This window comes from Armigeres subalbatus, chromosome 2 (assembly GCF_024139115.2).
Source record: "Armigeres subalbatus isolate Guangzhou_Male chromosome 2, GZ_Asu_2, whole genome shotgun sequence".
Taxonomy (NCBI): domain Eukaryota; kingdom Metazoa; phylum Arthropoda; class Insecta; order Diptera; family Culicidae; genus Armigeres; species Armigeres subalbatus.
This window is the reverse complement of record NC_085140.1, coordinates 109,139,330-109,163,463: the sequence shown is the minus strand read 5'-3', so window position 1 is coordinate 109,163,463 and position 24,134 is coordinate 109,139,330. Positions and strand designations below refer to the sequence as shown.

At 37.5% G+C, this 24,134-nt stretch overlaps 1 protein-coding gene across 7 annotated transcripts in view; it reads right to left on the bottom strand.

The window, feature by feature from the left end:
* Nucleotides 1–244: 244 nt before the first annotated feature.
* LOC134210650 (cAMP-dependent protein kinase type II regulatory subunit) overlaps nucleotides 245–24,134 on the bottom strand; it is a 377,643-nt gene continuing 353,753 nt past the window's right edge. For 3 of the 7 annotated variants that reach the window (XM_062686814.1, XM_062686815.1, XM_062686816.1), the window contains exons 5-10: nucleotides 21,464–21,564; nucleotides 21,248–21,349; nucleotides 21,016–21,163; nucleotides 20,805–20,880; nucleotides 20,183–20,365; nucleotides 19,564–19,758 (exon numbers count right to left, since the gene is read on the bottom strand). In XM_062686814.1, coding sequence (XP_062542798.1) covers nucleotides 19,613–19,758; nucleotides 20,183–20,365; nucleotides 20,805–20,880; nucleotides 21,016–21,163; nucleotides 21,248–21,349; nucleotides 21,464–21,564 — 756 coding nt within the window. In that variant the 3' untranslated portion in view covers nucleotides 19,564–19,612. Of the gene's footprint in view, nucleotides 4,777–19,558; nucleotides 19,759–20,182; nucleotides 20,366–20,804; nucleotides 20,881–21,015; nucleotides 21,164–21,247; nucleotides 21,350–21,463; nucleotides 21,565–24,134 lie in introns of those variants that run through there. The other 4 variants (XM_062686818.1, XM_062686820.1, XM_062686819.1 and 1 more) reach the window with 2 other exon arrangements.

The window sequence follows — 24,134 nt, the reverse complement described above, 5'->3', positions numbered from 1 at the left end:
AGGCTTCCGAGCCTCTTGAAAGGAGGCTTCAAAGCCTCTTCTTGATAGAAGACTTCGGAGCCTCTCGAAAGCCTCAGGCGTATCAAAGAGTAGCTGTCATAGAAGAAATGCATTTTTTAGAGGAAAATGGGGCAAAACAGCTCCTTCCAGTCACGACATTTCCGGTTTTTTCAGGTAGTAGACACCCTGCTGCAATGCTTTCTTTTTTGCTCTACTGTGTTCAAACAATTTATAGGGGCGATGATTCAAGTTTTTTTTTATGTTTTGTTATATTTGATTTTTTTCTCTCTGCTGATTTACTACTTCAATACGACACCTTCAATAACGAGACAGTAACAGTATGATTGAGTGTGTATGTGCTTCTCTCCTGCTCCTTTCTGTGGGTGTGTTATTTTCCCTTTTTATTCGGTAAATCATAATCTACTTCCTTTTTTTGTATTTTTTTGTTTGTGATTTTCATTGTTAGATTTCGATAAAACGTTCAAAATTAGTAAATCGTTAGTATAATAATGCGTAAAAAGGGAAAGTGGAAAACCAAATTAAAAGCAAAAAACAAATTGATAAATGTAACAACTCTTATTCAAACCTATCTAGGGTGTTTAATTGCATTCGTCTGGAAGGGGGTAAAATAAATCTTATATGTGTTATTTATTTTGTTAGTATTTGACTTTTTTGCTTTCCTCTTGTATCCATTATTATTTTTGTTCGCTATTTGCGATAATTGCGTACATAAGTTTATCATATATATATTTATGGGGCAATGTAAGCTTCCTTGTTTGCTTCTATTTAAGGTAAAATAAATCACAAATTAAAACCTTATTATGAACCGAGTTTCGAGTTTCTGCTGAAGATGTACACACTGTACACTGTTTCATTATGAACATTGAAGAAAGTTCGTTTCTTTCTTGGGTAGTTCCGAGATACATATATATATATATGGCTGATTCCTTTGATTTTCATGTTTTTACATGTACTACGAGAAATACGTGTCGGGTCCGTTTTCCCTTCCTTTCAGTGCTGTTCTCTTAACGGGTATTTAGTTGGTTGTAACTTTTAGTTTTTTTACAATTTTGTTCGAATTTGTATAATCAAATGATTTATTTTCATCATAACATGATCTGTCAGGCAGGTGCACGGGTGGAGTCAAAAAAAAATTACTGTTGCTGTTTGTGCCCTTTTGCAGAAGACGAACGAAAATGTCCAGCATTTTCTACGAAGTATAATCTTAAACTAAACGAGTGAAGATAGGTAGTAGTAAAGCCGTTTGGCTGGCTGGACGCTTCGGTTTATCTTTTTAAAATATGCTTGCTTCTAGAGTGCAACGAGTTTGATGATTAACATTTTTTCATTTATACGATTTCAGCTAGTGGTGTGATGGTGGTAGGTGCTACATAAGGACATCCCTCGTGATTGTGAACGTGTGGCGCATTTTCTTGTTTGTCGTAGTTTAATAGTAGTAGTAGATTATATGTTGCTTGTGGATGCTTTTTGTGGTTTTGTATATATTGTCTTACAAGGATAAAAAATACACGTGTATGTGTAAGCTCATGTTATATATCTCTCCAAAAAGTACGAAAAGTCTACACTTTGCACAGGCGAAATATGCTCGAAAGAGTTGGGTTCCATTTTACACGCATTAGTGGTAATAGAAGAGTGTTGTTCCATGCTACCGGATAAACCTGCGCCGGATCAGTTCACGAGCCGTTACGGAGAGGTTCGTCTACATCTACGTGGAAGGTGATTACGATAGCGGTTATGTGTGTGTCTGTGGTGTGTTGTGTTTACGTTTATGATTTAGTAGTACTAGAACGATGTTCAGAAATAATATAAGCAGGTTGATTTAAATGAGATCCGAAAGCGCCGAGGGCATCTTTGCAGACTACTAGCGCTGAATAAGGAAATTTTTTATCACAAATCTGGTGAATATTTCACGATTGATTTTGAATATATTGAATCTAGTACTACGAATCGCTAACATGTGACTAACTTGGTAAACAATTTGAAACCGTTTCAGTCTGGCATGACACAAGCTAGTGTTCAAGCTTCTATAGTAATGCAATACTATGGAAAAGTGTAATAAACGATTATATTCATTAACGAAGTCAGCTCACCGTTCTCAATAGTTGTGAGCCTATTGAATGTCAAATCAGTGTAACTCAAATGAGAGATCAACTTGTTCAAGTCAAAATGTGTTGTTTTATGATAATTATAAGCCAATTATAGTTCCTAAAAATAAAGAAAAGGTACCAATGCGATTTTAGCTAGAATGTTCTGAAACACATAATGCGGCTATTTAAATAATTGATTAGCTTATCGTTTCTAATCACAAGACTCCGCTAATACAAAGAGGTATTATTTGAAGAATGAGGATAGAAATCAAAAGATATGCAAAATCCGAAAAAGGGTTGCATAAATATTCAAATCATATTTAATATTCATAGCCACCTTGGCGTCACTAATACAAATATTAGAACATGATAAGTAGGACAACAGCTTTAAAAACCTGTTAATTACCGCTTCGAATAAAATCTTATATTCATCTCCAATTCGCTATAGAAGAAACTGGTGTCCCAAATTATAGATTTGTATCGCACGGCTACTGGAACGAAACTGAATGTGCCCTTCTTTTTACAATTTCTCGCAAAAGTGGGCAGGGCTAACGTTGCGCAATAAGCTGCGACGGAAGGAAATACACGTCAGGTATCCCTTCAAAGCACCATTTTGGCTGGATATATGGTTTGGGGAAGCCACTCATAACTCCCGCTCTCTGCAGGAACTTGGCTTGTATCTATCGTTCAATATTCGGACCTTGCGTTGCGCAGCGCTTCAATGAATAATCACGGATGGTTCCGACTCGTTCTGCTACAGTATGGATGACTGATACAATTGTATGCTAGAACACTACCTACTATGGATATATAAAATTGATTCGGTTCTCAGTGATGTTTAGGATTATACGTAATGTTTGATTGGTTTTTTGTTCGATATGACGCTCTGATACACACTTTCCTTTCATTACTGTTAGCGTGTGGGTCTGAAAGGGTTTCGTTTCATTCTTCTGCGGCTCAAGCAAATATATTTTTATGTTCGCTTTAATTTTGTGCATGCCTTATTTCTGCTGCTACCATTTCTTTTCGCTCCTTGAAGCGGCTTCATAGTCCTTAAAACTATCAGTTTTCTTTTCTTTCGCGTTTCACCTTGATGGTTCTACCAAGAAGGGTGATCTTCTCTTATCTTATCATATAGCTGCTGATCTCTAGTTTTGTTTTCTTATTAAATATATATATTTTCTGCTTAACGATCCTTACAACAAATCTCTGCTTGATTTTTTTAAAATTATATTCAATTCATTAATTATTAAAGAGTGATATTTTTTTGTTGTTTTTATCTTATATGTTAAACACAGTACCTTAAATTCTTAATATTTTCACTAGTTAAGTTATTTTTTTTGCGTATTTTTTATTTATTTTTTATTACTTCCTCATGTTATAATAAGTTAACAGAAATAATTTAAAATTTTGTTTATTACTTTGTTTGCATGTCTCCAGCAATTATCTATTATTAAATATATACTTCCGTGTTATCAATGGTTACTTAGAACAATTTGCTTTAGTTGCAGTTTGCTTTATATACGAATACTTCTTGATCAATTGTTTTCCATCTATTGTTTATCAATCTTGCTGTTTATAGACAGTTCATTTCGCCATCAAAATACAGTACAATTTTTGTTGTTATGTCGATATTGATGTTATCAGTTTTTTTCTTTGCTTAACACACACCTATTAATTTCCGGATAATTCACCATTTTCCATGTATTTGGCTAATTTTCCTTCATACAAAACATTTACAATTGAAATAAATCGCTATTTGCTTTTTGTCAAATATTTGATTTTCTATGATAATTTGCTTCACTTATATCATTTAATCTGATGCTTTTACAGCGGCGGTGGTGAGTTCGTTCCATTTTATCTTTTTCATTTTTTAAATCGATCGCTTTCGCTCACTACCACCTACAATGGATCCGATTCTACAAATCAATTAATATTATCTTTTTCTCTCAATAATGCTTCGTTTGTTCCATATCAATCTGCTGATGAATATAAATGTCCATTTCTCATAAATTTCGCTATCAAAGCTCCTTCGGCTAGCCTAAAAACAATACACTACGCATTACTCAATGTATGCAAAAATTAACAAAACAATAACAATAAATGAAGATTTCAATGGCGGACAGGATGTTCTTGCTTGCGTCTGATTTCGAATTGATGGTGAAGTAGTCATCACCGCCAATTCTCTGCTGAACTGCCTCCTCTCTCTGACACGAAACCTCCGCACAATCTTTCACAAAACAATAAAACGCAGAAAACCTCCATCCAACACTTCCGGGCTACGCTGCTGCTGCTGTTGTAAGATGGTAAAAATCGTCTACCCAGAAGCATCATCGGACGCCATGCGTCGTCTTGTGATGTCTTGGGCGGAACTCCAGAAAGAAATTGCACCACAGTCAGAGGCGTTCCCGAAACCTCCTTCGAATTTCGAAACAAATTGAAACGTGAACTTGTTTGAGTACTCACGGTACAACGTGGCGGGCGGTGACGATCGAAGACGCTGCATTCTCGGTGGTTACTACACAGTAACCACCTGCTTATCGGATGTCGCTGATGTTATTCTTGCTGCCGAAAATTTTCACCAGCTGTGACTCGTAGTCGCCGATGTTGCGCTTCATGAGGTCCATGCAGGGTCCGAGCAGCCGTTCGAATGCGTCCACGTCCAAAACTGTGGGCGAGAAAAGGTGTTGAATTTCCGTTAATCGTGATGGTGGTGCCGTTTTGAGAATGTTATACCGTGAATTTTGAAATGATGTCGTAGAATAAGCCGATTAGTATTTATTAGTCCTGTCTAATAAGCAGCTTGAAGTAGCTCGGTTCCATTTGTTGACAAAAAAGTACGTCAGTATGGCAGAAACTACGATCTACTTCAACCTGCTTATTAGACAGCGCTATTATAACATGTTTAACGTGAACTTACCTTCAGTAGAACAATTATCATATTAGTTGGTGAATTACTACAAAGAAAGCATGCTGTAATTATTTACTTCTAGTGATATTATTCCTACCTTGAGCGCTGTTGAGGATCAGCTTCGGTGGTACGCTAATTGTATTACCGAACCATCGTTAGATTCAACCCTAAGTAATTTAGGTATTTTGGGAACTCTAAAATGGTACATCGAATAAAATGCTGGTCCTGAAAAGAACCGATTTTCAATCCACAATACCGCACTCACAGCAACCAAACGGTTTACACCCAGTTCTTTTTTTACACGAGTGGGTTTTGTCGATTAAGACCTTTAGCGTTAATGAAACTATGAGTTAACCCCATGAAAAAAATCAAAGAAAAATCATGTGGTATTTAAAAAGCTGTGAAGATCAGGTTAACCTGGATCATTTGGCCGAATGTCGTTTGGCCAAAAGGGTCATTTGGCCGAATGCCGTTTGGCCGAATAGTTGAAATACGTTTCCTTATTAAATATGTGAAGTGAGAAGTGAGTAGTGTCAGAAATAAGAAGTGTTTGTAGTGGGAAGCAAGAAGTGAGAATTGACAAATGAGAAATAAGTAGCAGGAAGTTATTGGTAAGAAGTGAGAAGAGATAAGTGAGATAACGAGCAACAAGCACTACGAAGCAAGATTACCCCTGAAAGAAGAATAAACAAAGAAGAAGGAAGAAGGAAAAGGACAGAATCAAGGAAGAAGAAGGAAAATGAAAAAGAATCAAGGAAGAAGGTAGAAGAAATAAGGAGGAAGGAAAAAGGAAGAAGAAATAAGGAAGATGGAAGAAGGAAGAGAGAAGAGTGAAGAAGGAAGATAGAAGAAGGCTGAATGAATAAAAAAAAGAAGTAAGAAAAGAAGGAAGAAGGAAGACACAAAAAAACAAGATAGAAGAAGGAAGAAGAAAGAAATAAGAAGGAAGAAGGAAAAAGAAAGAAGGAGGAAATAAGAAGGAAGAAGTAAGAAGGAAGAAGTAAGAAGGGAGAAGAAAGAAAGAAGAAGGAAGAAGGAAGCAGGAATATGTGGAAGGAAAAAGTAAGAAGAAAGAAAAAAAGAAGGAAGATGTAAAAAGGAAGAAAAAAGAAGGATGAAGGAAGCAGAGATGCATTCTGAACAGAACATGAGCCAAGAGCGTGCCATGGCGTTCTTAGTTTTGAACTCTGAACCCAGTCAATGTGCGGGTTGTCACGCAAGCAAAAATAATCATGTGAAAAGATCCGATTTTCTTTTCCCAATGCGCCTTTTTAATTTTTAACATCAACCAAATGATGGTTCGAATACTGTGTGGAATTTCTCTTGAGTATCGTTGCTATCGTCGATGTCAACTCGAAGAATGACTTTCTGTAGAGTGCTGCTGTCGGCAACGGGCAATCGATGACTGATTCGCTGGGACTGCTGCTACCGGCGTCATGTTGCGACAGCTACTGTGCTGCCCTCGTGCCCGGTCTCCGTGAAGTCTTGATTGAACTGAGAATAAGAACCCAGCCCGTAAGTTGAAGTTGCAGGATAATGATGTCTGTGCTTGCGACGCATGTGCGGGATTGGTTGGTTTACCGACATTCAACAGTGCTTGGCGAAATACCATTTTCAATAGCATAGCGCTTTTAATCCATTGTTGAACAAAATCTTAAAGAATTCATCGATCGATTGATTCCAAAATCTACAAAATCGGTTGGAAGACGGTTGATTTATTATCCCATACTTCTTGACCATCTTTCGTGACGGCCTGACATGAATCTGCAGAATTACCTTCATATTTTTTTTCCAAAAGACGCAATCCTACGTCAAAATATTAAGGAGTGTGATGTCATGTCATATATGCCTGTAAACCGGTAAAAAAAGAACCCAACCATGTTGAGGTTTCCCTTCGTTGTGATAAAAACACACGGAATAGGTTGAGAACTGATAACTATATTGAATTTAATCGTCCGTATTGGCTAATGTTATGGTTGTGAAACATAAAATATTATTTATTAAACAAGTTGCTTTTCAGCTGAACTGGCTGCCCGTGCAGCCATTTGGATAATACGAAATTGAAACTCTACAAATCTCATGTGAAATACATCCTACCCCTTGAGGCCTGAATAAGAGAAACGCGGTAGAAAATATGACTCTGCATTCAATCTTCTTCATCAAAGAACAACACATGAAAAGGAAGAAATGGTTTATGTAGATAAAATCCCACAATCCGCTATTTTATGTGTCCACATCACATAACAATAGAATCCAATAAACAATGGAATTTCATTTCATAATCTATTAATGACTTGCATATATTATTGCAAACTAATGTAAAATACATTCGATTGTTTGTTTATTGAAAAATGGCATAAAGTCGAATTTGGCCGTTTTCAGTATTTGAGCCATCATTTTGGCTGCTTGACAGGTCTCCTGTTCGATTGGCTGCTGTTTTTTGACGGCTCGATTGGCGGCACATACCTATCCGCGTTTCTTTTATTCAGGCCTCTACCTACCACATTTGACTATAGACACATTCCACGCACTTCTACGCCAAAGGACCAACATTTCAAACTGAAAATTAGGGTCCAGTATTATTAGGACATGAAAACATATATATATATTGAATTATAAGAAAAAACATTTTTCCACTGAAAATTGGTTTAGGAACATAGTTTAACAGCCAATCAAAGTAGTAGACTTTTAGCATGAGAAAAAGACTTCGTAATCATTTTTTTACAAATGTGCTCCATCGCACCTGTTTGGGTTCAAATGTATTAATGAATACATGATAAAGTAGAGCTGATAAGGACATTTTTTAGTACCAATTGTATTGTTTCGAACATTTTTGTTTTCATGAAATATTTATATTTTAAAAACAGCGACATTGAAATGGTGTCGCGTTACGAAAATAGTCGTATTATTGATACTATACAAAAAGTACACACATTGGAAAAGTAATATTTTGGATTCTATTAGTACTCGTCAAAAGCTTTCTTTTCATATATTAAGATCCAAAATCGGATCATTATTTATGTAGTTACACTAGGTACAAAAATATGGTGTCGCGTTACGCGAATTCAGTGTGCTTCTGGAATGAGGGATATACGGCTTCGGTTTATGTATACAGTATCACAATGGATCATTAAATGAAAAAAAGTTTCTATTTTGTATGTTAGGGCTTGTACATGAATAGCCTAACAAAATAGTGGGTGGAACGGGGTGTGCCATTTTGTAACTGTTCATACTAAAAAAATGAGTTCCCATATAAGAAATGTTACGAAAAATTGAAATTGCGAATTTGGTTGTTTCGTAGAACTCATAGGGGTCGCCCATAAATAACCCCCGTAAAACTAAGGCTCAATTATTTTTTGTTTGAATAGATTGTGAGGCTTTTTTAAACATCTCTCGTACACCTTCGCACTCAACATCATCAGGTACTCATAAGAGTATACGTAACGAACAATTTGCTCCTGAACACGGTTTCCTTCTACCATTTCACGGACATGGCAGTTGTGCGTTGCTTTATTGTTGAGTGGGCTGCCCTTGTAAACGCGAGTGCATTTAATTTTGGATTCCTTGAGGAATGTCCTCAATAAAGACATATTATATTAGACATTCGAACCTGGGAGCTGCGGATAGAGTCAAAACGAGTGTCAAAGAATCTCCAAAGTGGGCTGTCAAAAAGTATCCATCGCATCGAGAGAGGTTTTGTGCATTTTGAGCGCAGCCGAGAGAGTGCACGTATAAATCAACTCATACTAAATATAGGTCATTTTTAACAAATTTCAATTTTCTGGCGTCATTTTCAATATTTCGATGGATTCAACATAAATGGAGGATATGTATTAATTTAACATTCGACACGTTAATTTATACGATGCAGTAAATTGACGAAATCTTTGTAATTAATTTCATAAAGATAAACACAATGATAATTCGATGTGAGAAAATCGTAACGTGTACATTGAACACCGAGAGGAAATTTGCGAGTTTCAAGCAAAATATCTTGAAAATTGGATTTGATCGAGTCCGCAGCTCCCAGATTCGAACGATGTTCACTTTGAACTTGAATATACAACAATTGTGCCAATTACGCATCTTGAATGACTCGAGAATTGTCGAATCTGACACGTCTTATATAACAGACCGTGTAATTTAAATGGGAGGTATCGGCAATTCTCATTTCACTTAAAGTATTGATTTAGTTTTACGATTTAAAATGCACGCAAGTAGTGCACTCTCTTGTAATGAACATTTGTTGAGGCATGAAACATACACCAATGTCTTTGAAAGAGTATAAGTAAAAAGTTGAAATCAGACCACGTTCCAGTAGAAACGTAGAGTAAAAAACGACCGAAAGGTGCATCTTCATCATTTCTGATTTGCTTGGGTCATCATCACCTTTCAAAATGGTTAACGCAGAAAAAAGCAACATAGAACTTTTCAATGTAAAAATTCAACTCACTTCTAAGGGGATCGATCATCTGACCGCGTATTGAAAAACCGATCCTGATCATACCTGGGTGTGACTTATTTAAAAATCAGTGAACCCATTAGCATTGATTTCGTTTTGAAAACTGGATATGTGACGTGAATGGTTTTGGTTCAGTACCGAATTCGGGCCGATTAGTCCCTAAAACCTTAATAGCCGAAACTCCAGATCGCGACCACTAACTCGAACTAAATTCAACGATAGATAATGTGATAATATTCCACGTCAAATGCAACATGCCGCATCGAGATCGACTGAAATTATGTACTCCATCAACGATAAACACGTTCGCGTAACACGACACCATTTGCAGAACACTGTTTGTTGATCAGCGTAACGCGGCGGGTTTTAAATCAATCCAGCAATTTTTCATATAATATCCATTTTTATCCGTAATTTGAATTCACATCCTTATTTCTATTAATGTATACGATAAATGCTTGGAATAAACCGAGATTCCAAACCTTATACCAGAGCTGAAAAACGCACTTGCATTGCCAATTGCAAAAAAGTGCATTTCAGCGATGGTGTCGCGTTACGAAATGCAGCGCGTTATATTAATCATATTCAAAGCGAAAAATCTTAAAATTAATATACCATCAGAAAGGAAATTTGATGAGGGTAATTTTAAACCTGTTTAATCATATGTCCCGAAGTTAATTTTTGAATGCGGACCTAATTTCTGACTGAAAGTCGGCTCCTCTAGCAACCCTATAACCAGAGACCGGCGGAGTGAAAAACTGTCGAAATGGCAACGTATGAAAATGCATGAAATCGAGAAAATGATACTGGCAGCACTTGAACTTTTTGCTTGCTTCTTATGGGTGCAAAAAGTAAACAAGTCGAAATGGAACCGCTTTTGACGGTTCGATTGGAAACAAGATGGCGTCTTCGCCGATCTCTTATTCTAGTATTTCTAGGCTCCTCATGGTGTCGCGTTACGCTGGAATGTGTCTATAGTCATATATATTACATGTATATTAAGGGCATCTTTAGTAGAGTTATAAATTGTATGGTAGTTAGGAAATGAAATTGAAACAGTAAAAATGCCATCTTCAACAGACGTTATAGTTTTAAAAATTCGAACAGTTTCGTCGGGAAATTAATAACTGGAATACAGGCAATTTTCGGATTGGAAATTGTATCGACTTCCCTGGGCATAAAAGTATCATCGTGTTAGAAACCTCGCAGTTAATAACTGTGGAAGTGCTTAGGGTCTGTCTCATTTGGAGAATTAAACTTAAAAGTGACAGTTCTAAAATTAACAAATAACCCGGTTATAAGAATGGCTGGTGCTACCCAGCAATTCCAATAAGATATCGATGCAAAATGATTCGATATCTGTCAAAAGTAATCATGCTCTGCGAGCAGGGTTATTCGATAATTATTGAAATGTCACTTTTAAGTTTAATTTCAGTTAAATTCTCCAAATGAGACAGAGCCTTAATCAGGACCGGATTTTGCCGGAAGGGGGCCCCGGGGCCGACGGTATGTGGGGGCCCCAAAATGTACAAAAAAAGTTGGTTTTGGTACATAAGATTTGTGGGGGCCCGGGGCCACGGCCCCCCCGGCCCCCCCATAAATCCGGCCCTGCTTAATGAACACTAAGCTGCGAGGCGGCTCTGTCCCAGTGTGGGGATGTAATGCCAATAAGAAGAAGAAGAAGAAGAAGAAGAAGAAGAAGAAGAACTGCTCAGTTGTATTTTTGCACGAATTTGCAACAGAATTTTCTCGAGTTTTATTTCGTTCAAAACAATAGAAGATGACGTCATCAGCTACAAAAAATACTATTTCATCGACATCATAAGTAACAGTTTGACATTTGAATTGGCCTCGGAAGATTATTTTTTCGTTTTCCAGTATAAAACATGTGCAGCTTATAACTGCTACTGAAGATGCATTTCGTGTTTTATATCTTTGACAGTTATAAAATGTAAAACTCGGGAAATAAAAGTAACTATAACTGTAACATTACTAAAGATGCCCTAAGGGAACGGGTGAAAAGAGAATTGTTTACAAAACAATCGTGATGGCCTCACGAGAGTTGTTATTGTTTATCAAGTTGTCTTCTACTCTCGTGAATCGATAGGTATTTCAACCAGGTATCTGGCACCCCCAATCCTACCCACTACATTTGACAATAGCCAACATCTTTGAGTTTGTCATTGTTCTGTTGAAATTGGTTTTCCATTGACAATTCTATTTAGTATATAAACCACTATTTCGTATCTATTTTTTTTTCAAATAGACGTAATTATTTTTCATCATTTTTCGAGAACTTCTGCGAAAGTACGATTGCGCGATTTATTCCTACAAGAATATTGATGCCTTTAATAAATTTTCATAGTTCAATTGGCACCAAGTGCTCTACTTTGCTAAAATATCATAATATTTGAAACATATTTTCATTGGCAGGTTTTCGACGACTATGATTACGCCTTCGTGTTAAATTAATCAATGATTTTGATGCTAGAATCAGAAACATGGCCGCTTCGCAGATCCCTGATTTCAACATTTCCCCTCAATTCGAACGTTCAGCCGTTTACATAAATATCTGTGTTGTGTCCTGGATAGTCCTTTAGTGAAGGCATCTGCAGGTTGTTCTTCAGAAGAAAGGAACTTCAGTTTTAACTGACCCTTTTTGATTAAATCGCGGATGAACATATACTTGACGTCCAAGTGTTTCATCCTTTGGTGGCTTCTGGGTTGCTCCGCATACTTTATGCAAGGTATGCTATCTTCCATGATAATTAATGCAATGTTGGCCACATCCAATTCTTTCAAAAGATGTGTTAACCAGAGCATGAAATAATCGAATATTTTTGGTGAAGCCCATCGGCCTTCTTTGTCACCCTCACTTCGTACATATTCATATTCGGCTGAACATTGTCAATTTCCGATCAAATATCAATCAGTGAGTATTTATTTAGATTTCGTAAACTAATAAATTACTGTAAAACTAAACACTTAAATGATGATTTCAATAATTACTCACATAGATCTGACCCCGATGATGAACTGAGGGACAATTTTAGTGGCAAAAGTCAACATAATCAAGGCCAATTATGTTTTCTTTGAACGCAGTGACCATTCTCAGTACCAATCAAATGAATGAATATGTGAAGAAGAAAACTGAGTAAATCATTCTATGTCATGTCAAGTCATGCGACGTTTGTCAATATTCGGCCCGAAGTTGCTTCGTGAAGGTGATTATTTTATGCTCTGGTGTTAACCACAAACCTTCTTCAACTGCATATGATAATGCTATTAATTCTGCCTCAGAAGAAGACAAACTGACTGTTTGTTGCTTCTTCGTAGCCCATGCGACAAGATTTCCATAAACCTGGAAAGCATATCCGGATACAGATTTGCGATTATCCTCATCATTTGCAAAATCTGCATCTGCATGTCCTATCGACACACTTTGGACCTTATGTTGTTGATACACTATGCATGTGTCCATTGTTCCACGCAAATACCGTAGTATTCGTTTTAGTCCGGTCCAGTGGGTATCTGATGGATGGCTTTGATATTTACTCAATGCGCTTACCGCGGCACAAATATCAGGCCTGGTTGTTATCGCCAAATATTGTAAACAGTCCAATAGTTCCTTGTATGGGTGTCGAGTCTCATTTTCATCGCTCTTTGTCCATTTGACATTCGCATCCAGTGGTGTTCCTACTGGTTTACAATCAAACATCCTAAATCGCCTCAAAACCTTTTCAGTGTAGCCAGTTTGAGAGATTTTTAATGTTTGATTATTTAAATCTCTTGTTATTTCCATTCCCAGGAAATGTCTTACTTCGGATAAATCCTTCATGTGGAATAACTTCAGAAAATATATTTTAAGCTCTTTTTAGTGGAATGTATTCAACCGTCTAAGACGAGTTTAGTACTCTCCATTTAATTTAATAATTAAATAGAGAGTACTAAGCTCGTCATAGACGGTTGGAATAACTTTCCAAGCTCAGATTTAATCCAATTTATTCTGTCAAGATTTGCTCCCACAATTAAACGATCATCAACATACAAAATAAGGATCAATCCTTTTTGTATATCTTTGTAGACACAAGAATCACTTTTTAATTGTTCAAATCCCAGATTCTTAATTGCTGTATCAAACCGTTGGTTCCAACTTTTATTAGCCTGTTTTAATCCATACATACTTTTCTGCAAAAGAATAGTTTGATTTCTCCCGACATCGTCCTTTGGTAACTGCATGTAGATAACCTCTTCCAAGTTTCCGTTAAGAAACGCCGTCTTAACATCCATTTAATGAATTTGCAATTTCATCTCATTAGCCATGAATAAAATTGTCCGAACACTCTCCGTCTTTGCGACTGGAGAAAATGTTTCGCCTTAATCGAACCCGGGACGTTGCGAACAGCCTTTGGCCACTAGCCGTCCCTTATATCGTCCGTCCTCCTTAATATTGAAAATCCACTTCGACTGAATTGGCTTCTTGGTGATGTTTGTGTCTGCCATTCTCCAAGTTTGATTAATTTCCAAAGATTGCATTTCACTGTCGATTGCAGCTTTCCACTGTTCCCAATCGTCTCGCTTTTTCAATTCTTCAATGTTTTGAGGAATCGGATCAACCTCCGAAAGCGATGATGCAATTTTGACCATTTTATAATCAGTGTACCTAATTTTCCGGTAATACCGTTAATTCCGGTACCGGTAATTTTCTATCTCGATTACTTCTTCGTACTCCCTGTTTATCAGATTCATCTTCTGAATACTGATCTTCGAAAGTATTTTCATAGTCACTTTTGTGGGCTTCGTAGCCGTGCGGTTAGCGACGTCAATCGTCTAGATGCATGGGCTGTGGAGCGTGAATTTGATTCCCGCCCCGGTAAGGAGAAGACTTTTCGTGATTGAAAAATTCTCCGCTGGTCCACTGGGTGTTATGTGTCCTGTCCGTTGTCTAGGTGTTAAGTGTACAGTCTGTACGAACTATGGTCGAAGACGGTGTTCCTGTCTTTTTTTTAATTTCTGTTAGTGTATTTTCATCACTAACACTCGTCTGTCTAGAGATGTTTTCTTCTCTTTCTCTATTTGCTTCAGGTTGTTTAATTGCTTCTGCATGTGAAATAGGAATATACTCCATTGTGACAGTTTCTTCAGGGGAACTTTAATCATTCTCATCTTTAAGGTTCAAATGTCATACATCAAATCGACTTCTTTTTCTTGCTGTTCGCTTCTTTTTTTTTGCGGAGAGCCTACTATTCGCTCAGATCTGATTTTGTACAAAGTACACAAACATTTCAAAAGTTATCAAACTCTATATATTTCCACAAAATATTAACGTGCTTTTCAATACCTGTACAGCGCACAGATTATAGTGATACGCATAAACAACCTCAAATATGCATCTGAGATTGATTTGTTGTGCATCCTTCTCCTAATTACACAATTTCCTACATGACTACCTTCTCAAATGTACGTCCAGATTCAATGGATTGTTTACATGACCATATGATCGGTCTTCTCTCTGTGTACATGAAAAGTGATGCCGTTTTAGCATTACATTATTATTTTAGCATTACATTACATTATCAACACTTGAATTATGAAAAAATAAATAACCTCCTTTGCTTATGAATGCTTGCGTTTTTACAGTTCTAGCTCACATCTAATATTTAGTGTCAATATATAGCATGAAAAGCATCATTTTCATAGATTATTGCTTGATGTTTACGTACATATTCGAGAAAACAAGCATAACATGTAGAACAAATCAACACGCAACACTGAATGATGATTTTCGAGTATCTGCAGAGTATAAGAGAGCGTGGGAGTAAATCGACGGTTTCCCCTCCTGGAAAAATACTTTTTCAACTTTGCAATATTTTCTGCAAAAGGCAGTTTTTTCAAATAATATTACGAAATTCATCCAAATGAAGCATCCTACGGATGTATTGAAGTCACCACTATATGTTGATGTAGTTTTAAAACAAGAGTGCTTCCCCGATTCAGCTGGGGAATGCATTTTCTCCTCAGTGGGCGGATTTTTTCCTGGGGGTGGTACAAGCACGTGGCTGTTTTCTTGTCAAAGACTGGATTACGGTAATTTGGGCCTTAAGATGGTTTGAATGATTTTTAAATAATTTCTCTTCATCAAATATTACACTTCATGATGATTAAATTATTCGAGATTTATTATTCCAAAGCCTGTATCCATTATTTGCGTAACCCACAAAAGTAAAACATTTAGTCTTGGAATCTAATTTCAGCCGTTTTTCCTTAAGAATTTTGGCATAAGCTGTGCTCCCAAATACTCTCAGATTACTCACATCTGGTCGTTTATTGAAAAAACATTTCATATGGAGTCTTGTTTTCCACAAGTCCATTCGTTGGGCATCTGTTTGTGACATAAACAGCACAATGTAGAGCTTCCCCCCAGATTTCCTTTGGTATTCCGCTTTCGTGTATCATCGCACGAACTTTTTCCATTAAAGTCCGGTTTAATCTCTCGCTAACTCCGTTTTGTTGAGGAGTGTAAGGTATTGTAAATAACATTTGAATTCCGTTAGCTTTGCAAAAACCTTGGAATTCATTTCCAATGTATTCGCCGCCATTGTCACACCTGATCTTGGAGATACTTCGACTGAAGTGTCCTTCTACCAAGACTTTATACTCTTTGAATTTCTCAAAGACATCGCTTTTCCGTGCTATCAAATAAGCAATAGTAAAATGTGTATAATCATCGGTAAACGTAACGAAATCGTCTGTTTTTTCGATTTCGGACAGCGATTCTTATAGTGCCCTGCTTCCGCGCATCCGAAGCACTTAACCGCGTTCTTCTTCCTGATTTGTTTATCAAGGCAACACTGGATCCATCCGGACGACCTCTGACGTCGACTAAAGCGAGTTCGGCATCGAGCAGCACTCGTTTGATGTCGTAAATCGGCTTGCGACACAATTCCTCGTTCGAAAGAACGGCCAAAGCGCCTTCTACATGGCTGTATTTTTCCGGCACTGCCATCAGCAAAGCGTGAACTTTTTCGGAACTTGTTAGATTGGCGTTCATGCGATCTAACTCGCGTATGATTAGATCATACTCATCGAACAGTTTTTCTAAACTGTCGAAGCGCTTCATTTGGAGCATACATAAGCGCTGGCGCATACTCATGAGAGCACCCGTGCCTGTCTTTTCATACGTTCGTATGAGTATATCCATCGCTTCTTTCGCGTAGGTAACCCCTACTATTTTGTTCAACACTTCATTGCTGATCGCCATCACTATTTCGTCAATAGCGTCGGTGTCTTCCTCTACTCTCTTTCTATACTTCTCCAACCGCTCTCTTTCTTCCTCCGGCGTTGCATCTGCAACTGGAACGGCATACATTTCTTCGTCCGGCGTTCATCGGAGACAATGGATTAGTTCATCTTAACCAGACGGTCTCCATGCGCCATTTCCATGGCAGGAATTTTTTCTCGGTGCCATCGAAGGTATGTGTTCGATCGCCACGAAAAAATCCTACCGCCGTGTACGATCTCTTGGCAGTGACCCTGCCGGTTCGATCGCTCGGTTGACCACCATGATCTGACATCAAACTGTGTACTTATTTTGTTATCGTAACCAATATCAAATTTAGTTTTCGATTTGCTCTCATGAATAGCAGGAATAGTTTCCGATTTGATGTCACAGTAAATTTTTGCTGCTATACATTTTGTTATTTTAACCGTTAAAACGACCAAAAAGATATTAAAGATTGCGCGGCCGGTAACAAAGTTAATCAGTTCAGTGCAAGATTTCTCTTGTTTCGGCCAGCAGAACGATCACGCGATCGGCCGAAATATTGTGTTCTGCATTGCGCGGCCGCTAATAAGAGTAGCCATCGAACAATTAAGTGCAGTGCGCGTTTTAGTCGTCGAGAAAGAAATAAAATATCTATCTTGTACAGTTGCTGATGAAGAATGTGTATAGCCGCCAGACATTCTAAATACTCACGCTCCTCTAATGTGAACGTGTACCATACACATGTGGAAGTATTGGCTTGAGAAATAGATTGCGAGTGATTTGACTATGCGTCCAATATGGGAATCTCGAGCTCGTTCAGTAGCCGCTAGGTTGCGAAGGCCGACGGAGGTCCTTCGTAGCTTAGTTGGTTAAATCACCAGTCTAGCGTACTGTAGGGTCATGGGTTCGAGTCCCATCGAAGGGAAAATGGTTACCTCCAATACATTTTCCAAATCAATATCTTCCACATAACGTACATATTCACATATGAGTTTCATAACATTGTAAATTAACGTCCAAGTCGGGTGGTTTAATCCCCGGAAATAGGCAATTACCTTTGATTGATCTATCTTGTGTTCGGTGGCTCATGCGCATGTAACGCGCGGTCGAAAAAAGCGCGTTCTTCAATAGTTTGCTGTAGCCATCGAGCAAGTGAGTACAGAGTGCTGCGCTTCCGGCAGGTCGTCCAAAACGCGAATCTCCTCAGTTTTCATATGCCACCGGGCGTGCATGTTTTAACTTTTAACTCATATTAGTGTTATTTCCCATCCCATAGATCGCATCGCTTACCAAAGTGAATCCAGATAAATTATCCTTTGTTACTAAAACGATATCCTATCCCAAGACAATCGTGGAGATGCAGAGGTAGACTCGGTCTCTAGTAGCATCGAGAGTCGGACTATTAATCCTTCCATTCATATATGACCGTAAGGACGTGGCCGGTGCCGTTATTGACTTTAAATATTTGAGCTCCCGAAACGTGTACATTGAGAATAAGTAGCTAATCCCAAGCCCCATTCATTGTGTTCTCTGTACAATTTCGCAAGTTCAGTCAATCACGGAGTAGCAACTACGAATTGTGCGGTCATGCTCATAAAATAACCAAAAAGATATCAAATTAAGTAATCATATTCGGCGATTTCACAACATCAAAACGAGTTATCGTTTTGCACTAAAGCTTTGCTCGGGGGTCCTCTCTTCGTAGTCATGTAAGGGTTCGTTTACATATTACGTAAGCACTTATGGAGAGATGGGGATGAGGGGTCTGTCATTTTATTACGCACTATATGAATTAAAAATCATTTGTATGGCAAAAATCTTACATAGGGGGATTAACGGTTGAAAAACCTAGAAAAAATGCTTACGTAATAAGTGTACGACCGCCTACTTACTGCTTAATTAAAGTAAGTTTCAGGTAAATTTGTTCTTTTCTTTCTATGATGTTATAAGTTTTAAAATGGTTTAAACAAGTGATTGTAATTAAAATCACATGTAATAAAAATCATAAACCCTGTTTACTGCCCCTATTCGTATAAGCGTCCCATGTCGGTTTTCTTCAACTTGAGTAATATGCCGTTGAATTTTTCAAACTCGTTTTACATGGAGAAATCCAAAAAAAAAATTAATAAATCGATAAAACCTGCAATCTTCCTGCAAATTTGGCATAATATTCTTTATCTGTATACATTGCTATGGAACTATTAAATAGACAATATTTATATTTATTTTTTGTACAAAAGTGTATCAAAGTCTGGAATGTGACTGTTATGCGAATAAATAGCAAGATGGGACAACACAAGTGGGTTTTGATTTTCAAATTTCTAGATCAAAGTCTATTATTTTATCAGTTTTTCTAAAAAAAAATGTTATTTATGCTTATTCCTGGAAGAAAATCAAAATCGTCAAAAATCGACATGGGTCTCTTATGCGAATCGCGGCAGTTTATTATTTGCAATCTATTGGAGTTAAGGTATGTGATTTCAAACTTTTTCAATCACGCAGAAAAATCAAAGCTGTAAATAATCCGTTTGCAAGAAGGGTTTCTTTCGTATCCTTATTATCATTGTTAACTTTTGGTAGGTGTTGAGCCGGAGCGGACCTTATAACATTTTCAGTATTCAGTTAGTTTTTCAACCGTTGCTGTTTTTATAGGTTTTTTTTATAGGCAACGTTTTTTTAATATCTTTCGCTACAGAAATTTCGAAACAATGACCAGGGATTTGACCAATTGGTGTCTTCAATGAATTTTTTTCTCGATTTTGTTACTTGGCCACTAGTCAGATTTAACACCAACCAATAATCGTCTTAGCAACAAGCAGATAATCGATTTCATACAATGCTATCAACACCCCGTCCTGACATACAAATCAACGAATTTGAGTGTTATTCTCCCGGCAGGCATCCAGGATCATTCTCCACGTAGTTTGGTCTACGTACCGGTAGTGCTTCATTTCGCGCAGCATCACATCCAGGAGCTTCCCCAACAGGCGCTCGAAGCAGTCCGTCTGGAGGACTTCATAAGTACGAATGTGCATTTATGATGGATATTGAATGTGGGTGCATAATTAGTAGTAGGGACATTATTGTTTGCATACAAACCGTTGGTCAGATGAGCGCACGGAACGGGATACAGATTATAGCGGTTTTTTAGTTGAACGAACATAAATGCATGCAAGTATTAATAAGAAACGTTGGAAGAGGGAAAATATAGGAAAATGTTGAAAATAAAACCAAGATTAGATTGTTAGAAGTAGAAGTGCTAATTGAGGCGCATACTTAATTTTACAAAATTTGGCAACTGCTCTGACAATTAACCAGATAATGACACTAAAACGTGCATGAAATAAACCACAAGTACGACTGTTAAACTACATCGGCCAATTAGTGAAACGATTTAACGCATGCGTTGACACAAACGAGTTTCAGGCGGTACTTACATGCCACTTTGACGTTGTCGGCGGCGTACGCCGAAGCGGCACGTGGCCGATGGGTGACCAGTGCCAACTCGCCAAAGTATTGTCCCTTCTCTAGGTTCGAGATCTCTACCTCACCGGCGTCCTGCTGAATGCGAATCGAAACTTTACCGTCCTCGATGAAGTACATGCCATCGGCGGCATCCCCTGTGGAGCATAATGAGAAGATGTGTTATTATCTTTATAGGTATTTATGTGATTTTTTTAAGACGATCGTGAATCGGTTGATGAATTTAATTCTTCGGCCTTCAACACTTTCCAAATAACGGAAACAAATACCTAATATCTTATGATTGTTGTCCTAATTAAAAAAAATGCATGAGGATTAAAAAAAGCAACATAAATCTGAAATTAATGCAACTCTACGTTTTAAATCAATCGTTGACATCAACATTAAAGTTGCGTAGGAAAAAATCCTGGGGGAGGATGTATAATGTAGATCAGAAAACAAACATAATTTGGATGTTCTGCTGCTGCTGTCAGCAAATAACCTTGATAATGAACTTTTCTGTGAACAACGCGCCCCTGCAGTGCACCTTTGAAGTAGTTGATTTTCGATATGTACTTAAGTAGATCCGCCATTTACCTTGCTTGATGATTCGTTCTCCCTTCGCAAACGTCTTGGGTATAAGAGCATCGGCCAGGTTCATGCGTTCGTAACTCTGTGTTCAAAAATAGCGAAACGAAAGTAAAAATAAATTGTAATATACATGGAAAGAGCATCTAATCATTTTAGGTTGCTTCCTTTCGTGATGGCCAGACCGACTACTGTACTGACTGAAAGGAAATGTACGAACCTGTAACGTTTTCAGCATAGGGACCGCATCCAGTAGTGCTTCGTACATTTTCCGTTTTCTGAACGCAGACTTGAGCAAAATCCTTCGGAACGTTTGACGGTCCATCGCCCACAGTTGACCGTCCGTTTCTGCTTGGATGGTGGCAGCTCTACCAAGGGTAAGAAAGGAGGAGATCAAGTGCAATCAGTTTAATAGAATTGCATTTTCCTGCTCCGAACACGGGACAACTTACCTTGGCATGTTGTATAAAAGAGCTAGTTCTCCGAAACTACCGCTATTATCGTACGTGTGTATATGTTTTTGATCTTCTCCTACGTAAGCTTTGTAAATTCCTCTGTCGAGTTCGAAAAGTGAAACAAGAAAAGAACCGAATCAGCATATTAATCTTTCCTTTATCCGCTAGCCACAAATTGTGATTGAAAGGGTAAACTTTTGCTCGACTACTTACGATTCGATAACGTAGAAGTTGTCTCCGTCATCTCCTTGCTTTATAATATAATCTTTTGCTTTGACTTTTTTCTCGAACATGGCGTCCAGCACTTCGTTCATCTGTGGAGCAAAGTAAAACAGAGATAACAGTTTTTACGACGGTATTCATTGGATTTATAAAACTATAAAATCAAGGACGATGCGCGGCAGGAATATAAGATGATGCGGTAATCGAATTGTGTCCGGAGCTGAGCCTGAGATGCACTCCCAGGAGGTAATCTCAATCAACCCAACCATAACCAAGCGAACCAGCTCAAGCTCAATCAAAGTGCATGCGTTGAGAAATAGGAAAAGTTTGCTCATTAAAAGTATGGCTGCACGCTTTTTTTTTCGATATTCGCAATGATTTGTCCAGTCGAGTTAGTATGCATGTCCTTATAGAGAACTGAATCATTAGAAAAAGTTTACCTTCTAATAAAAATCTACGTCGTATTGTGCTAGATGTAAGCAAACGTACAGCGATGATTCATCATGCTATCTGTGTTGTGTAGTTCTAAAATTTAAGTTTTTAGTAATGTAGCCTGCATGTTGAATACATTGGTTATTGATAATGGCATTTTTGGCGATATTGTTACAACGCCTATAAAATACAATAATTGGGGGGAGATCCCTCAGGGCCGGACATCTCCCAATACCGGACAATTCTCAAAACGACACTTGCAGATGCTCCCCAGCAATCTTATGTAGTACAAAAGAAAGCTATCGAAAGCTCCTTTACCTGCATGGAATATCAGATTCTCACGTTGTAAACTTTGTTCAAAATTTGAAATAGAAAAAAATTGTTCAAAATTTTGATGTTTCGCATTACTTTAGAAGCTTTGAATCAAAAATAAATATTGAAATCAATCGAAAGCATTCTGATTATATGGAGACGGATAATATCAGTTATATTTTAAATAACAATCATGATCTGGTAGCTGTACCCTCGGTCCGGACAGTGAGATTTTTCATGTAACTAATTAGCTATTTTTTACAACTGTTTTGCTAAACTTATTTCAATTCAATTGTTTCTTCTTTCTAAAATACCAGAAAGCCACAGACATAAGCAGAAAAAAACAATTGAAGATGACATTGAAAAAGGTAAAAATTTGGAGTAGGATGTAAGAAATTTATCTGGAGAAGCAAATAAGTTCTACTAACAATCAGGATCAGGTTACACGGAGCTTCGAAGACATTCTCAATCAAGAGAAAGCCCCGGGTGATGATGGTGTTTTCTACATACATACTTATCAAAAAACTTCCTGAGAGCGCTTTATCCTTTTTGGTAAATTTATTTAACAAATGTTTTTAATTGGCATATTTCCCAGATAAATGGAAAAACGCCAAAGTTGTTCGAATTTTGAAGCCGGACAAAAATACAGCTGACGCCTCTAGTTGTCGCCCAATTAGTTTGCGTTCTTCAATAAGCAAACTGTTTGAAAAGATTATTTTAAATAGAATTATGGTTCATATTGATGACAATTTTATTTTTGCCATGGGCATTTAACCACTTATCAGTTATTAAAAGTTACGAATTCAATTCGACTAAACAAATCTGAAGGATATTCGACTGAATTGCTCTTCTTGATATAGAGAAAGCATTTGACAGTGTTTGGCATTTCCTCTGTACATTATTAAACTGATCCAAAATTATTTATCAGATCGCTCACTGCAGGTAAACTATCAGAATTCGAAATCTGATAGATTACCTGTAAGAGCTGGCGTTCCCCAAGGCAGCATACTGGGGCCCATATTGTATAACATTTTTACTTCTGACTTACCTGATTTACCACCAGGGTGTCAACAATCTTTGTTTGTAGATGACACGGGCCTTTCTGCCAAAGGGCGAAGCGTTCGTGTCATTTGTAGTGAATTGCAAAAAAGTTTGGGTATTTTTTCCATTTACTTGCAAAAATGGAAAATTTCCCCGAATGCTTCCAAAACTCAGCTTATAATTTTCCCACATAAGCCGAGAGCTTATTATTTTAAACCTTCTAGCAGACATATTGTCACTCTAAATGGGCCAAATTACACCAAGCGCCATCGAAAAATTACCGATTTTTCTGCTCAAACTTTCGTTTAGCAGATTCAATTTATCGCAAATCGCATCGAATATCCCTCAGCCCCATAATTGAGGATATCCTACTGCAAATGTATGCTTAAATTGATATGAAACTATTTCCGTTGCCCTTGTACGAACAAAATATCACAAGTCAGTCGAAAAGCCGCTTGGTGCGGTTTGGCTGAACCCCGACCAATTGGTCTAGCGAAGCCAGATATTTAGGACTTCGGCTAGACCAAAAATTAACTTTTAAAAATCGCATTGAAGGCATTCAAGCCAAATGTAACAAATATTAAGTAAGTGTATATATCGACTTATAAACAGAAAATCAAAACTATGTCTTAAGAACAAACTTTTGATTTACAAACAAATGTTTAGACCAGCCATGTTGTATGCTGTGCCAACATGGACTAGTTGCTGCAATACCAGAAAGAAGGCACTTCAGAGGATTCAAAATACAATTTTGAAAATGATTCTGAAGTTGCCTCCAATAGTACCAATGAACTTCATAGAATTTCTAATATTGAGACATTGCAACAAATGTCCAAAAAAATAATTTCCAATTTTAGACAAAAATCGTTGCAATTTT